This window comes from Coregonus lavaretus (genome assembly GCF_964263955.1).
Source record: "Coregonus lavaretus genome assembly, chromosome: 20".
Taxonomy (NCBI): domain Eukaryota; kingdom Metazoa; phylum Chordata; class Actinopteri; order Salmoniformes; family Salmonidae; genus Coregonus; species Coregonus lavaretus.
Genome location: NC_140007.1, coordinates 34,137,490 through 34,153,639, shown reverse-complemented (window position 1 = coordinate 34,153,639; position 16,150 = coordinate 34,137,490). Strand labels below are relative to the sequence as shown.

The window sequence follows — 16,150 nt, the reverse complement described above, 5'->3', positions numbered from 1 at the left end:
GAGAGAGCACACAGAGAGAGAGACACACACAGAGAGACACACACAGAGAGAGGCACACAGAGAGAGAGAGAGAGAGAGAGAGAGACACACAGAGAGAGACACAGAGAGAGAGAGAGAGACAGAGAGAGAGCACAGAGTGCGAGAGAGACACAGAGAGAGAGAGAGAGAGACACACATAGAGAGAGAGAGACACACACAGAGAGAGAGAGACACACAGAGAGACACAGAGAGAGAGAGAGAGACAGAGGACAGAGAGAGATAGACAGATAGAGAGAGAGACACAGAGAGAGAGAGAGACAGAGAGAGAGAGACACACAGAGAGAGAGACAGATAGAGAGAGACACAGAGCGAGAGAGAGACACACACAGAGAGCGAGAGAGACACACAGAGAGCGAGAGAGACACACAGAGAGAGAGACACACAGAGAGAAAGAGAGACACACAGAGAGAGAGAGACACACACACAGAGAGACACCAGGCTCTGGTCAGAGCTGCATTACAGCAGGGAATCCATTTACGGTACCTTTTTAGTGTTGACATGCTGAGTAGTCCCCTCTAGCTCAGTTGGTAGAGCATGGCGCTTGCAACGCCAGGATTGTGGGTTCGTTTCCCACGGGGGGCCAGTATGGAAATGTATGCACTCACTAACTGTAAGTCGCTCTGGATAAGAGCGTCTGCTAAATGACTAAAATGTAATGTAAATGTATAAACATAGTCTTATCTCGCCTCTAGGGCTGTCACTGACTGACTGTTTCTGACCGGCTATCTCTATCCTCTCTCTCTCTGTGCGTGTGCGTGGTTGCACCTGCCATATATTAATTATAATTGTTTTTATTGTAGAGATTAGACAGTTATCGTTGTTTCCACAAGCTAACTTCCCCTTGGGGATTAATAAAGTATCAACGTCTCTACCAGGTTACAACTACTGACTGTTTCTATTGACACTGCTGTGTGTGTTCTCTAGCAGGTTACAACTACTGACTGTTTCTATTGACACTGCTGTGTGTGTTCTCTAGCAGGTTACAACTACTGACTGTTTCTATTGACACTGCTGTGTGTGTTCTCTAGCAGGTTACAACTACTGACTGTTTCTATTGACACTGCTGTGTGTGTTCTCTACCAGGGAACTACTACGGGACGCCCAAGCCCCCAGCAGAGCCCAGCCCGGTGCAGCCTGACCTGGTAGATCAGGTGCTGTTTGACGAGGAGTTTGATACAGAGGTCCAGAGGAAACGCACCACCTCCGTCAGCAAGATGGACAGGAAAGACAGTGCAGCCCCCGAGGAGGAGGATGAGGAGGAGAGAGAGAGGTCTCCCCTGGTCAACGGACTCACAGGTAAGATGTCCTGTCCATGCTGTCCTGCAACAACATGTTCCTTGCTCTTTGCAACATGTTCCAATCCTCTCCCACAAATTGCCTCAAACTGATCATCAACAACATTGATGTTGTATTTAACACAACTAGTGCCCCTAATGCATCACACGTCAACCAATGGCGACATCCCAGGGAGCCTTGTATGCTCGGACATTCACTCTTTCACTTTGTTGGAGATCAATTTGTTCTGGCTCCACAATAGCAGACCACGCTGCCCAAAATGAGAGAAAGAGGGAAGAGAAAGGGCTTCTACCTCCATCACCCTTGTTCCATCCACCCTCATCACCCTCATTCCCTCCACCCTCCATCACTTTCGTTCCCTCCACCCTCCATCGCCCTCATTCCCTCCACCCTCCATCACCCTCGTTCCCTCCACCCTAATCACCCTCATTCCATCCACCCTTCATCACGCTCGTTCCATCCACCCTCTATCACCCTCGTTCCATCCACCCTCCATCACCCTCGTTCAATCCACCCTCCATCACCCTCGTTCCATCCACCCTCCATCACCCTCGTTCCCCCCACCCTCCATCACCCTCATTCCCTCCACCCTCCATCACCCTCGTTCCCTCCACCCTCCATCACCCCTGTTCCCTCCGCCCTCATCACCCTCGTTCCCTCCACCCTCCATCACCCTCGTTCCCTCCACCCTAATCACCCTCATTCCCTCCACCCTCCATCACGCTCGTTCCATCCACCCTCTATCACGCTCGTTCCATCCACCCTCCATCACCCTTGTTCCATCCACACTCCATCACCCTCATTCCCTCCACCCTTCATCACGCTCGTTCCATCCACCCTCTATCACCCTCGTTCCATCCACCCTCCATCACCCTCGTTCAATCCACCCTCCATCACCCTCGTTCCATCCACCCTCCATCACCCTCGTTCCCCCCACCCTCCATCACCCTCATTCCCTCCACCCTCCATCACCCTCGTTCCCTCCACCCTCCATCACCCCTGTTCCCTCCGCCCTCATCACCCTCGTTCCCTCCACCCTCCATCACCCTCGTTCCCTCCACCCTAATCACCCTCATTCCCTCCACCCTCCATCACGCTCGTTCCATCCACCCTCTATCACGCTCGTTCCATCCACCCTCCATCACCCTTGTTCCATCCACACTCCATCACCCTCGTTCCATCCACCCTCCATCGCCCTCATTCCCTCCACCCCTCATCACCCTCGTTCCCCCACCCTCCATCACCCTCGTTCCCCCACCCTCCATCACCCTCATTCCCTCCACCCTCTATCACCCTCGTTCCATCCACCCTCCATCACCCTCTTTCCATCCACCCTCCATCACCCTCGTTCCCTCCACCCTCCATCACCCTCGTTCCCTCCACCCTCCATCACCCGCGTCCCCTCCACCCCTCATCACCCGCGTCCCCTCCACCCTCCATCACCCTCATTCCCCCCACCCTCCATCACCCTCGTTCCCTCCACCCTCCATCACCCTCGTTCCCTCCACCCTCCATCACCCTCGTTCCTTCCACCCTCCATCACCCTCGTTCCCTCCACCCTCCATCACTTTCGTTCCCTCCACCCTCCATCACTTTCATTCCCTCCACCCTCCATCACCCTCGTTCCCTCCACCCTCCATCACCCTCGCTCCTTCCACCCTCCATCACCCTTGTTCCCTCCACCCTCCATCACTTTCGTTCCCTCCACCCTCCATCACTTTCGTTCCCTCCACCCTCCATCGCCCTCATTCCCTCCACCCTCATCGCCCTCGTTCCCTCCACCCTCCATCACCCTCATTCCCTCCACCCTCCATCACGCTCGTTCCATCCACTCTACATCACCCTCATTCCATCCACTCTCCATCATCCCCGTTCCATCCACCCTCCATCGCCCTCATTCCCTCCACCCCTCATCACCCTCGTTCCCCCACCCTCCATTACCCTCGTTCCCCCACCCTCCATCACCCTTGTTCCCTCCACCCTCCATCACCCTCGTTCCCTCCACCCTCCATCACCCTCGTTCCCTCCACCCTCCATCACCCTCATTCCCTCCACCCTCCATCACTTTCGTTCCCTCCACCCTCCATCGCCCTCATTCCCTCCACCCTCCATCGCCCTCGTTCCCTCCACCCTCATCGCCCTCGTTCCCTCCACCCTCCATCACCCTCATTCCCTCCACCCTCCATCACGCTCGTTCCATCCACCCTCCATCACCCTCATTCCCTCCACCCTCCATCACCCTCGTTCCCGCCACCCTCTAACACCCTTCGTTCCCCCCACCCCTCATCACCCTCGTTCCCTCCACCCTCTATCACCCTCGTTCCCTCCACCCTTCATCACCCTCGTTCCCTCCACCCTCCATCGCCCTCGTTCCCTCCACCCTCCATCACCCTCGTTCCCTCCACCCTCCATCACCCTCATTCCCTCCACCCTCTATCACCCTCATTCCCTCCACCCTTCATCATCCTCATTCCCTCCATCACCCTCATTCCCTCCACCCTCCATCACCCTCATTCCCCCCACCCCTCATCACCTTCATTCCCTCCAACCTCCATCACACTCATTCCCTCCACCCTCCATCACACTCATTCTTTCTTTCCTCCAAATGGGACACCCCAGGATTATCCATCTGTCCCTTACAGAAGGTCACTTCTAAATCAAAACTCTACAAAGTCAAGGCAGCATCTGGCCTTCTCCCATTTGCCCTACAAGCGTCCCCTATAGAGTGCCTCTCCTCTGGGCTTGGGGTCCTTCCAGCTGGCCCCTGCTCCTCTCTGTTCCCACAGCACATCTGTCCCCTGTTTGGTCAGTGGCTCTCTCAGGCTCCGTCCAAAGGGCATTCCCCCGTTCCGAGTTCACATGGTGCCAATGACAGAGAGGACAATGTAGCCCTCCCATCCATCAGACGGTCAGTCTGTCTAGTGCCATGGGCCTAAGCCCATGCCCATGGCTGTACCCTGTACCCACTCCAGGGTCCTGCCTGCAGCTGGGCACCTGGGTTGTACTTTCTCTGCCTGATTTAATGTCTCAGTTGTGATCAGGCAGATGTGCATATCAGAAGGGCCTTGGGCAGGCCCTGAGGGCTGGGCTGCAAAACACAGTTCTAAGAACAGTGAGAAGGCATGGGCCCTTATTAATAAAGTGTCTCACTGTACGTGTGCTGATCTAGGATCAGGTTCCCGCTGTCCATATCATTTTATTCATTATGACCTAAAATACAAACTGATCCTATATCAGCTCTCCTACTCTGAGACTCCTCAATAATAATAATTTAAGGATTTAGCTGACACTTTATCCAAAGCGACTTACATCATGCATAAATACATATTTTATATGGGTGACACCAGCAGGAATCGAATCCACGGCCCAGGCTTTCCAAGCGCCATGCTCTACCAACATAGGAAAAGAGACTGAAGCACAGGTCTAGGAACAGTTAGACAGGCCAGGGACTGTACAGGCAGAGAGCCACATTAGCATGGCATGCAGGTCTGAGCCTTGGGCACACACAACAATGGGTGCATGTGTGGGATGAAGAGAACACTCAATTCATGTTTTTCCTCCAAGTGGTTTCTTTTGTTCTTGAAGAGACACCCTTAATTCTACCTTTTCCTATATAGTACATCATAGCCACATCTCCTATATCTGTCCCTGGTGAGTCTCCTGACTGAATGGATGCTTTTCTCAATGGGTTTGCAAAGTAGCAGGGAGGATGACATAAATTCAGGCATATTGTACATGCATCAAACAATACTATTATACACTACATGACCAAATGTATGTGGACACCTGCTCGTCGAAGATCTCATTCCAAAATCATGGGCATTAATATGGAGTTGGTCCCCCCTTTGCTGCTATAACAGCCTCCACACTTCTGGGAAGGCTTTCCACTAGATGTTGGAACATTGCTGCGGGGACTTGCTTCCATTCAGCCACGAGCATTAGTGAGGTCAGGGCTCTGATGTTGGGCAATTAGGCCTGGCTCGCAGTCAGCGTTCCAATTCATCCCAAAGGTGTTCGATGGGGTTGAGGTCAGGGCTCTGTGCAGGCCAGTCAAGTTCTTCCACACCGATCTCGACAAACCATTTCTGTATGCACCTCGCTTTGTGCACGGGGGCATTGTCATGCTGAAACAGGAAAGGGCCTTCCACAAACTGTTGCCACAAAGTTGGAAGCACAGAATCGTCTAGAATGTCATTGAATGCTGTAGCGTTAAGATTTCCCTTCACTGGAACTAAGGGGCCTAGCCCTAACTATAAAAAACAGCCCCAGACCTATATTCCTCCTCCACCAAACTTTACAGTTGACACTATACATTGGGGCAGGTATCGTTTTCCTGGCATCCGCCAAACAAAGATTTGTCCGTTTGGACTGCGAGATGGTAATGCGTGATTCATCAGCTTCAGAGTCCAATGGTGGCGAGCTTTACACCACTCCAGCTGACACTTTGTATTGCGCATGGTGATCATGGAAAGCCATTTTATGAAGCTCCTGACGAACAGTTCTTGTGTTGACATTGCTTCTAGAGGCAGTTTGGAACTCGGTAGTGAGTGTTGCTACCGAGGACAGACGATTTCTACACGCTACGCGCTTCAGCACTCGGCAATCCTGTTCTGTGAGTTTTTGTGGCCTACCACTTCGCGGCTGAGCCATTGTTGCTCCTAGATGTTTCCACTTCACAATAAAAGCACTTACAGTTGACCGGGGCAGCTCTAGCAGGGCAGAAATTACTGACTTGTTGGAAAGGTAGCATCCTATGACGTTGTCACGTTGAAAGTCACTGAGCTCTTCAGTAAGGCCATTCTACTGCCAATGTTTGTCTATGGTGATTGCATGGCTGTGTGCTCGATTTTATACACCTGTCAACAACAGATGTGGCTGAAATAGCCGAATCCACTAATTTGAAGGGGTGTCCACATACTTTTGTATATATAGTGTATATTGAAGCCAGGCTTGTAGATAGAGCAGTTAAGGCTGTTTTTATAAAGGCTTGACTGTTCAATGACTGATGTGATGTTCATATGATATTGAGAATGCATACTCATCACTGCATGGTCTGCACGTGCATGCACACACACACACACACACAAACACACACACTCCTACACATCAGAAAGGTTCATATTACTCACCTCTGTGCAGGAGGTTGACTCACCTATAGATATATGTGCGTTTTTCTGTTGAAACTACAAAGGATGACTCCATATCTCCATCATGAAGAGCGCCTTGTTCTTATATGTAAAGAAAATCACTTGACTCAAGCACTTTACTCTCCTACTGACAGTAGCTCTTTGCCTTCATCTTTTATGGATAGTTTTCTTCCTCCATTCAGACCAGGAGAAGTCAACTCTGAATACAGTAATGAGCTAGGTCAGAGGCATGCAAATACAAACCTGCAGATAAGAGCGCACGCACGCACACACAAACACACACACACACACACACACACACACACACACACACACACACACACACACAAAACACACATACACTCACTGGGCAGGGCTTAGTGATGTTAATAGGGTCTGGGCTCTTAGCTCGGGGCTGGGTAAGGCTGAAGCGTAGTGTTGGTCAGCTCTGCCCTTGTTGCCCGTGAGCCTCTCGCTCTCCAGAACATCACTGCTGACATGCAAATCCTGTGGCACACTTGCTGCACTTCTGTCTCTCTCGCTCTCTCTCTCGCTCTCTCACTCTCTCCCTCTCTCTCCCCCTTCTCTCTGCTTCTCTCTCTGTATCTCTCTGCCTCTCTCTACCCTCTACCTACCTATCTCTCTCCGTCCCCTCCCTTTCTCTACTCCCCTCTCTCTCCCTCTCCTGTTCTTTGCTGTGTGTAACGGTCTAGAGCCTACAGTCAGTCAGTCTGTCCAGGGAAGCAGCACAGCTGTATTAGAGCAGCAGAGAGAGATGCAGGGAGCTCACAGGGCTCATCATGCGTCCTCCTCACGCTCACCACCCTTCTCCTTCCCCCTGTCTTTCTCTCCCTCCGGTGATATGGCTACAGAGCACAAGGACAAGGCTGGACAGGAGTGGAGGAAGGCTGTGCCCAGCTATAACCTGTCCAGTAGTGGGGCCATGGACTTCCGGACCTGGAGCACCTTATCACGTGACGAGAGCCAGGAACCCCTGCCCAAGACCTGGGAGATGGCCTACACAGAGACGGGCATGGTCTACTTCATAGAGTAAGTGCTGGTCTTCTGGTTCTCTACTCCAGTACAGTGCCAGGGTGGTGTTGCTAGAAGTGGCGAGAGGTCGTTTTGAAAGAGAGCATGGTGATTTGTTTGTTCCACTCTAACGTCTGTGTTTCACTGGTAGATACAGCATCCTACTTGTTTCTCTGTGGCTCAGACGTACAGTAGCAGTACAGTAGTTGGAGAAGTTAACAATAGTATTATTGTTATTATAATTATGGAGGAGGATTTGTGAAATTATTCATTATTTTAACCCATCTGGCGTCTAGAAAACAGGTGTACTGTTTTCCTGTGTTTGATGTGATGGTGCTTGGCTTGGGCTTAAAGCGCTGGGCCTCTCCCTCTCCATCCATTGTTTACCAGTCAGTCTGTTTGTGTGGCTCACACAGCATACAGAAGTCAGGGTCAGGTTCTGTAGCCTGCCTAAAATCAATAGCCCATTCTCTCTTCACAGGAGAAACAATTCGGCAAATGAAATGCTCCCAGAGGCCTGCTCTCTCTCCTTTCTCCTCTCTCCTCTCTCCTCTCTCCTCTGCTCTCTGCTCTACCTTTCTCTCATTTCCCCCCTCCTTTCCTCCATCCCTCCTTCCATTCCTCCCTCTAAGGACCTATCTGCCACTATTTGGTTCTGACTACCCCTCCCTCCCTCCCTCCCTCCCTCCCTCCATCTCTCCCTACCTCCACCCCTCCCTCCCTCCATCTCGTCCTACATCTCTCCCTCCATCTCTCCCTACCTCCCTCCCTCTCTCCATCTCTCCCTACCTCCCTCCCTCCCTCCATCTCTCCCTACCTCCCTCCCTCCATCTGTCCCTACCTCCCTCCCTCCATCTCGTCCTACATCCCTCCCTCCATCTCTCCCTACCTCCCTCCCTCCCTCATCTCTCCCTACCTCCATCCCTCCCTCCATCTCTCCCTACCTCCCTCCCTCCATCTCTCCCTACCTACATCCCTCCCTCCATCTCTCCCTACCTCCATCCCTCCCTCCATCTCTCCATCCCTCCCTCCCTCCATCTCTCCCTACCTCCCTCCCTCCATCTCTCCATCCCTCCCTCCCTCCATCTCTCCCTAACCCCCCCCATCTCTCCCTACCTCCATCCCTCCATCTCTCCCTACCTCCCTCCCTCATCTCTCCCTACCTCCATCCCTCCCTCCATCTCTCCATCCCTCCCTCCCTCCATCTCTCCCTACCTCCCTCCATCTCGTCCTACATCCCTCCTTCCATCTCTCCCTACCTCCCTCCCTCCCTCCATCTCTCCCTACCTCCATCCCTCCCTCCATCTCTCCCTACCTCCCTTCCTCCATCTCTCCCTACCTCCCTCCCTCCATCTCTCCCTACCTCCATCCCTCCCTCCATCTCTCCCTACCTCCATCCCTCCCTCCATCTCTCCATCCCTCCCTCCCTCCATCTCTCCCTACCTCCATCCCTCCCTCCATCTCTCCATCCCTCCCTCCATCCATCTCTCCCTACCTCCATCCCTACCTCCCTCCCTCCATCTCTCCCTCCCTCCCTCCCTCCATCACTCCCTACCTCCCTCCCTCCCTCCATCTCTCCCTACCTCCCCCCTCCATCTCTCCCTACCTCCCTCCCTCCATCTCGTCCTACATCCCTCCCTCCATCTCTCCCTACCTCCCTCCCTCCATCCCTCCCTACCTCCATCCCTCCCTCCCTCCATCTCGTCCTACATCCCTACCTCCATCTCTCCCTACGTCCATCCCTCCCTCCATCTCTCCCTACCTCCCTCCCTCCATCCCTCCCTCAAAGGCACCTGCTCCTTTTGTTCCAGTTTCAAAGGCTCCCTGAAAGAGCCACTGTATTCCAAAATATTGACATACGTTTTTGAAGGGCCTTTTATTTTGATTTGCTTGGGGGTTGGCCGAATGGTTAGGGTGCGCAACAGTTGTTTCCAAACACTGGCTGGTGAATAGCTAGCTATACTTTACCTAGTTGTTGTGATGCGTTGTATATATTGTATTTTTTTGTCTCCACAGTCACAACACCAAGACCACTACCTGGCTGGACCCCAGGCTGGCCAAGAAGGCCAAGCCCCCAGAGACGTGTGAGGATGGAGGTGAGAATCATACATACATTCTCATATACAGACGGTGTAGTAGCACTAAACTTTCTTACACAAGCATCTTGTAGCAATATTTCACTCACATGCACTCATACACCCTCACCACTCTCTCACTCACTCACATACACACACACACACATACACATTACTGTCCACAGTCGGAATACACCCCATTAACCATACTGTAACTATGAGTGGAGACCCCTATGCCACTGAAGTCTGTGACCTGTAGACAGACACACATACACACAAGACAGTAAACCACTAAGCAGGACCCAGCCTGCCCCTATCCCTAATGGCTTGTGGGAGACCTGCAGAGAGCTCATCAGCACTGTATCCCTGAAAAGGCAATTCCACAGTCCCCTCTTGCGTGAAGCACTCTTTTCCCCTGCATGTGTTCGTCACAGGACAGCACACACTCCAGATTCCACTCACACCGCTGGGAAAAGACAAGCCATTATTTTTTCAGCATGGGCATAACAACTCCACATTTCCTTGCTTCCTATCCCTCTCTCTCTCTCTCTCTCTCTCTCTCTCTCTCTCTCTTGCTCTCTCTCTCTCTCTCTCTCGCTCTCTCTGTGTGTTTCTCTCTGTGTGTCTCTTTCTCTCTCTCTCTGTGTCTCTCTCTCTGTCTGTGTGTCTCTCTCTCTCTCTCTCTCTCTCTCTCTCTCTCTCTCTCTCTCTCTCTCTCTCTCTCTCTCTCTCTCTCTCTCTCTCTCTCTCTCTCTCTCTCTCTCTCTCTCTCTCTCTATGTCTGTCTCTGTGTCTGTCTCTCTCTCTCTCTCTGTCTCTCTCTGTCTCTCTCTCTCCCCTTCCACTCCAGAGATCATGTTAAGTCCCAAACACCCGGTGACAAATAAGGCAGCCCTCTCAGTAGTTGGTGTGTATATATACATAAACCCTTCTTCCCTAGTCCTGTGCGGTTAGCTGCCATTTACAGCTGCGTGCTTCATTGCGTGTGTAGGCTATGTACCAGTTGTTCCAGAGCTTTAGCAGCACACTGATTTGCATCTGCTTCTGTCTGTCTCTTGCCTGCAGAACTTCCGTATGGCTGGGAGAAGATTGAGGACCCACAGTATGGAACCTACTACGTGGAGTAAGTACACCTCTCATGATTGTTGTGGTGATACAGGAAGTAGTGGCGTGGTTATTATTTGATAATAACAAGTGTTTGTTTCATGAGCTGGGATGAGCTGGGATTTCTATACACAAAGTTGAAGTCATTAAGATATGCTGGACAGGCAGACCTGCGCTTGTGAAGGCTGTCAGTCAATGTAGGATGTAGTAGCGCTTGAGTTTGAGAAGATGGATTAAGGACAGCTGGCCTTCCCAAACAGCATTCCCATGGTGCTCTACAGGGGTGCCACTGCCTGGTGCAGGGGGCACTGGGGGTCCAGAGCATGAGTGACGCTCACCGCCTCGCTGAGAAATGCACACTGGCACACAGTTCACCCAGCATGTCCTCCCTTAGGAGCAGAGGGAGGAAGTATTCCATTCTGAGGAGTAGAGGAAATGACAGCCCAATGTTTGATTATACAAAGGGATCACCAGGACAACCAGGGCTTTTCCCCTCCCTGTCTTTTTATTTTCAATGAATACAGTAAGATACAATGGATCATTATTTTCTAACTAAAGTACAGAACAAGAGCCAAGGCAATCAAAGGAGCGGACTGAGCGAGTTCAGTCACAGAGGAGCGCTTCTGTTCCCTGATTGGATAGGGAGGATAACTCTCAGCATGGCTCATGCCCAACGAGAGCACAAACAGTACTTTTCTTCTAAACACACACACACACACTGGCACACACACTGGCACACATCGAAACGCACAAACCCACACACACAGGCACGCACACAAATTGACAGACACATATGACTGCGGGAAGATATTTTGGGTTGGGTCTGCTGTCGACGGGGAGTGCTGAGGATGATTTTTCTCCGCTCTGCTGAAGAGTATGTTCTTCTCTGCTCATCATAGAGTAATAAAAGTAATAAATGTTGTGAAATGTTTTCTTTTTTATTATTATTACTATTTTTTTTGTTTTTTATTTATTTATCAGGGGCACACACACATACACTGGCAATTGGCACACACACTGTCACACATACAGTTGAAGTTTACATACAAATACATTTAAACTCAGTTTTTCACAATTCCTGACATTTAATCCTAGTAAAAATGCCCTGTCTTAGGTCAGTTAGGATCACCACTTTATTTTAAGAATATGAAATGTCAGAATAATAGTAGAGAGAATGATTTATTTCAGCTTTTATTTATTTAATCACATTCCCAGTGGGTCAGAAGTTTACATACACTCAATTAGTATTTGGTAGCATTGCCTTTAAATTGTTTAACTTGGGTCAAACGTTTTGGGTAGCCTTCCACAAGCTTCCCACAATAAGTTTGGTGAATTTTGGCCCATTCCTCCTGACAGAGCTGGTGTAACTGAGTCAGGTTTGTAGGCCTCCTTGCTCACACACGATTTTTCAGTTCTGCCCACAAATGTTTTATAGGATTGAGGTCAGGGCTTTGTGATGGCCACTCCAATACCTTGACTTTGTTGTCCTTAAGCCATTTTGCCACAACTTTGGAAGTATGCTTGGGGTCATTATGGAAGAAAAAAAATGTATGCACTCACTAACTTACGTAAATGTAAATGTCATTGTCCATTTGGAAGACCCATTTGCGACCAAGCTTTAACTTCCTGACTGATGTCTTGAGATGTTGCTTCAATATATCCACATAATTTTCCTTCCTCATGATGCCATCTATTTTGTGAAGTGCACCAGTCCCTCCTGCAGCAAAGCACCCCCACAGCATGATGTTGACACCCCCGTGCTTCACGGTTGGGATAGTGTTATTCGGCTTGCAAGCCGCCCCCTTTTTCCTCCAAACATAACGATGGTCATTATGGCCAAACAGTTCTATTTTTGTTTCATCAGACCAGAGGATATTTCTCCAAAATGTATGATCTTTGTCCCCATGTGCAGTAGCAAACCGTAGTCTGGCTTTTTATTGCGGTTTTGGAGCAGTGGCTTCTTCCTTGCTGAGAGGCCTTTCAGGTTATGTCGATATAGGACTTGTTTTACTGTGGATATAGATACTTTTGTACCTGTTTCCTCCAGAATCTTCACAAGGTCCTTTGCTGTTGTTCTGGGATTGATTTGCAGAAGGCGTCTCCTTCCTGAGCGGTATGACGGCTGCGTGGTCCCATGGTGTTTATACTTGCGTACTATTGTTTGTACAGATGAATGTGGTACCATCAGGCATTTGGAAACTGCTCCCAAGGATGAACCAGACTTGTGGGGGTCTACAAATTTTTTTCTGAGGTCTTGGCTGATTTCTTTTGATTTACCCATGATGTCAAGCAAAGAGGCACTGAGTTTGAAGGTAGGCCTTGAAATACATCCACAGGTACACCTCCAATTGACTCAAAGTATGTCAATTAGCCTATCAGAAGCTTCTAAAGCCATGACATAATTTTCTGGAATTTTCCAAGCTGTTTAAAGGCACAGTAAACTTAGTGTATGTAAACTTCTGACCCACTGGAATTGTGATACAGTGAATTATAAGTGAAATAATCTGTCTGTAAACAATTGATGGAAAAATTACTTGTGTCATGCACAAACTAGATGTCCTAACCAACTTGCCAAAACTATAGTTTGTTAACAAGAAATGTGTGGAGTGATTGAAAAACGAGTTTTAATGACTCCGACTTCAACTGTACACACACACTCCGCATGCATGTGATTCAACGAGTAGAGTGGGAGTGGCATCCATTCCCCCAAAAAATCTAGTAACGACTGGCGCGGAGCTACACCTGTTAAAGCACAGGCGCATTATGCAGATGAGCTGCTTTCCTTGCTTTACATTCAACCTGGGGGGCTCATCTCTGAATAGTAGGAGATGTTTAAACACAAAGTGCTGACCTGGGAATCTACAGCTCTACAGCTAGCAGGGAACAGGAGGCACACAGGCTGCTTTACTGATCCTAGGTCAGTCAGATGTGGCCGTTGTGGGCAGGATATATGTCTTGGGTATAGGGTTATTCCACTGATCTTAGGTCAGTGGTTATACATGCCTAGTGTAAGTAAGGAAGTTTCACCCACTATGCTAAAGCTGTTTGTCAACAGTACTGCAGTGTTATTTGCTTTGTGGTTTACAGATGAGAAAGTGGCGTGTTGGTGTCTCTGATTTGAATATGATCACTGTGATGTAAAATAAGCTTGGTACCAGAGGTTTGCAATGGCTGGATAGTGATATGGGATGTCACTAGACTGTACTGTCAAACAGAGTTTTGGTCACAACACAAACCACAGAAGAAAACTGCTCCTGAGAGATGACTTGGCTTTTGTATTGCTGCCAAATTAATAGATACAGATAACTATGTGTCATCTCTAGGAGGAGAAGGAAAACATTGAAAGACAGCTGTGAAAACTGACTTTCCTTTGGTCGGTTTCACCTTCCCTAAGATTTTTTATCAAGTGTGTATTAGTCCTTGCTTGAGGTTGTATTTCTTAGTTTTTTTTATATGTACAGTAGCACTCTACGCATATGTGTGCTGTATATTATTCTCTCCAGTGAGTGTTCTGTCTTGTCCCTTGTCTCTGTATTGCAGCCATATCAACCAGAAGACCCAGTTTGAGAACCCAGTCCTGGAAGCCAAGAGGAAACTGAGCCTGGACACCCCCTCCCCTGGCCCGCAGGGGGCTAACACACCCTCAGGTAACACCTCTCTGCCAGCCCTGGGTCACCATATTCAAATAAAAACTGCTCATTGTCATGGTCACTAACTAGTATACCACTTATTATGAAGCAGTGTGTTTAATTATTTGGGCATATTCAATGAATTGTCTGTTTAATTGGGCATGCATTCTGTATGGTAGTGTCTATTGGATCAGAGCCTAAACCCAGAATGTCAGAATTGTTTCTAATCAGATCCCCATAGCTGAGAGATGGTGTCAGTGTAGACGCCAAATACACGATATGCCACTTGGACCACTTCTCATTGTAGTGTCTACTGTCTAGAGATTATCATGACAGTTGCAGTCAGTGAGGGCAGTACCAAGTGGCCATCGTAACAATGGTATTCAAATTCAACTATTGGATAGTAGCCACTTTACTTCAAATGTATTTAGACAAGTGTGTTGTGAAGTAGAGAAGGCACTCGTTTTGCTCACAGCTCTCTCGCACAAAAAGCCTTTGTCTGTCCCTGTCAATCATCGCTTCGAACACTTCACACTGCCGAGAGAGAGAACCAAAGAGAGAGAGAGAGTCATGGGAGAGACAAAGACAGCGAGAGAAAGAGAGAGAGAGTCATGAGACAGAGAAGAGAAGAGAGAGAGTCATGAGACAGAGAAGAGAGAGAGAGAGTCATGAGACAGAGAAGAGAGAGAGAGTCATGAGAGAGAGAGAGAGACTCATGAGAGAGAGAGAGAGTCATGAGACAGAGAAGAGAGAGTCATGAGACAGAGAAGAGCGAGAGAGTCATGAGACAGAGAAGAGTGAGAGAGTCATGAGACAGAGAAGAGAGAGAGAGAGTCATGAGACAGAGAAGAGCGAGAGAGTCATGAGACAGAGAAGAGCGAGAGAGAGAGAGAGAGAGAGAGAGAGAGAGAGAGAGAGTCATGAGACAGAGAAGAGCGAGAGTCATGAGACCGAGAAGAGCGAGAGAGTCATGAGACAGAGAAGAGAGAGAGAGAGTCATGAGACAGAGAAGAGAGAGAGAGAGTCATGAGACAGAGAAGAGAGAAGAGAGAGAGAGAGTCATGAGACAGAGGAGAGAGAGTCATGAGACAGAGGAGAGAGAGAGTCATGAGACAGAGAAGAGAGAGAGAGAGAGTCATGAGACAGAGGAGAGAGAGAGAGAGTCATGAGACAGAGGAGAGAGAGAGAGAGTCATGAGACAGAGAAGAGAGCGAGAGAGAGAGTCATGAGACAGAGAAGAGAGAGAGAGTCATGAGACAGAGAAGAGAGAGAGAGAGTCATGAGACAGAGGAGAGAGAGAGAGAGTCATGAGTCAGAGAAGAGAGAGAGGGTCATGAGACAGAGAAGAGAGAGAGAGAGTCATGAGACAGAGAAGAGAGAGAGAGAGAGAGAGAGAGAGAAGAGCGTGTCGGACGGTAGAAAGTTTGCTGAATCATGGTTGTTTGGTGTCAATGGATTGGCACTCAAGTGGACGACGGATTAATTATAATGTAGTGGTTATAAATTACATTATGATTGACTCATCCTCTCAGGACCACTTCCTCTAAGTAATGTCACCGAGCCATTCTGTTTTCTAACCACACTGTAAGTCAGCATTCAGCTCTGATTAAGCTGACTAGGGCTGGCTTGTTTCTAAGTGAGCGTGGTTTCCAAGGTTTTCAGTGAGTCTCTTATGTTCAATAAGTCTGTAAGGATATTAATCAGTCAATCAATTAAATGTATTTATAAAGCCCTTTTTACATCAGCAGTTGTCACAAGTCCTCTTCTGGCTGTGCTGGGTGGAGATTATAAGAGTACATGGCCATTGAGGCCAGCTTGTTCTTCAAGATGTTCAACCATTCATAGATGA

The 16,150-nt window shown here is 49.2% G+C and overlaps 1 protein-coding gene across 1 annotated transcript in view; it reads left to right on the top strand.

Moving 5' to 3' along the window:
* Positions 1 to 16,150, top strand: part of magi3a (membrane associated guanylate kinase, WW and PDZ domain containing 3a) — a 251,585-nt gene that overhangs the window by 195,064 nt on the left and 40,371 nt on the right. Inside the window, exons 4-8 of the mRNA XM_084185095.1 lie at positions 1,123 to 1,335; positions 7,334 to 7,511; positions 9,510 to 9,589; positions 10,634 to 10,691; positions 14,213 to 14,319. Of these exons, the coding sequence (XP_084041221.1) occupies positions 1,123 to 1,335; positions 7,334 to 7,511; positions 9,510 to 9,589; positions 10,634 to 10,691; positions 14,213 to 14,319 (636 nt within the window). The remainder of the gene's footprint in view (positions 1 to 1,122; positions 1,336 to 7,333; positions 7,512 to 9,509; positions 9,590 to 10,633; positions 10,692 to 14,212; positions 14,320 to 16,150) is intronic.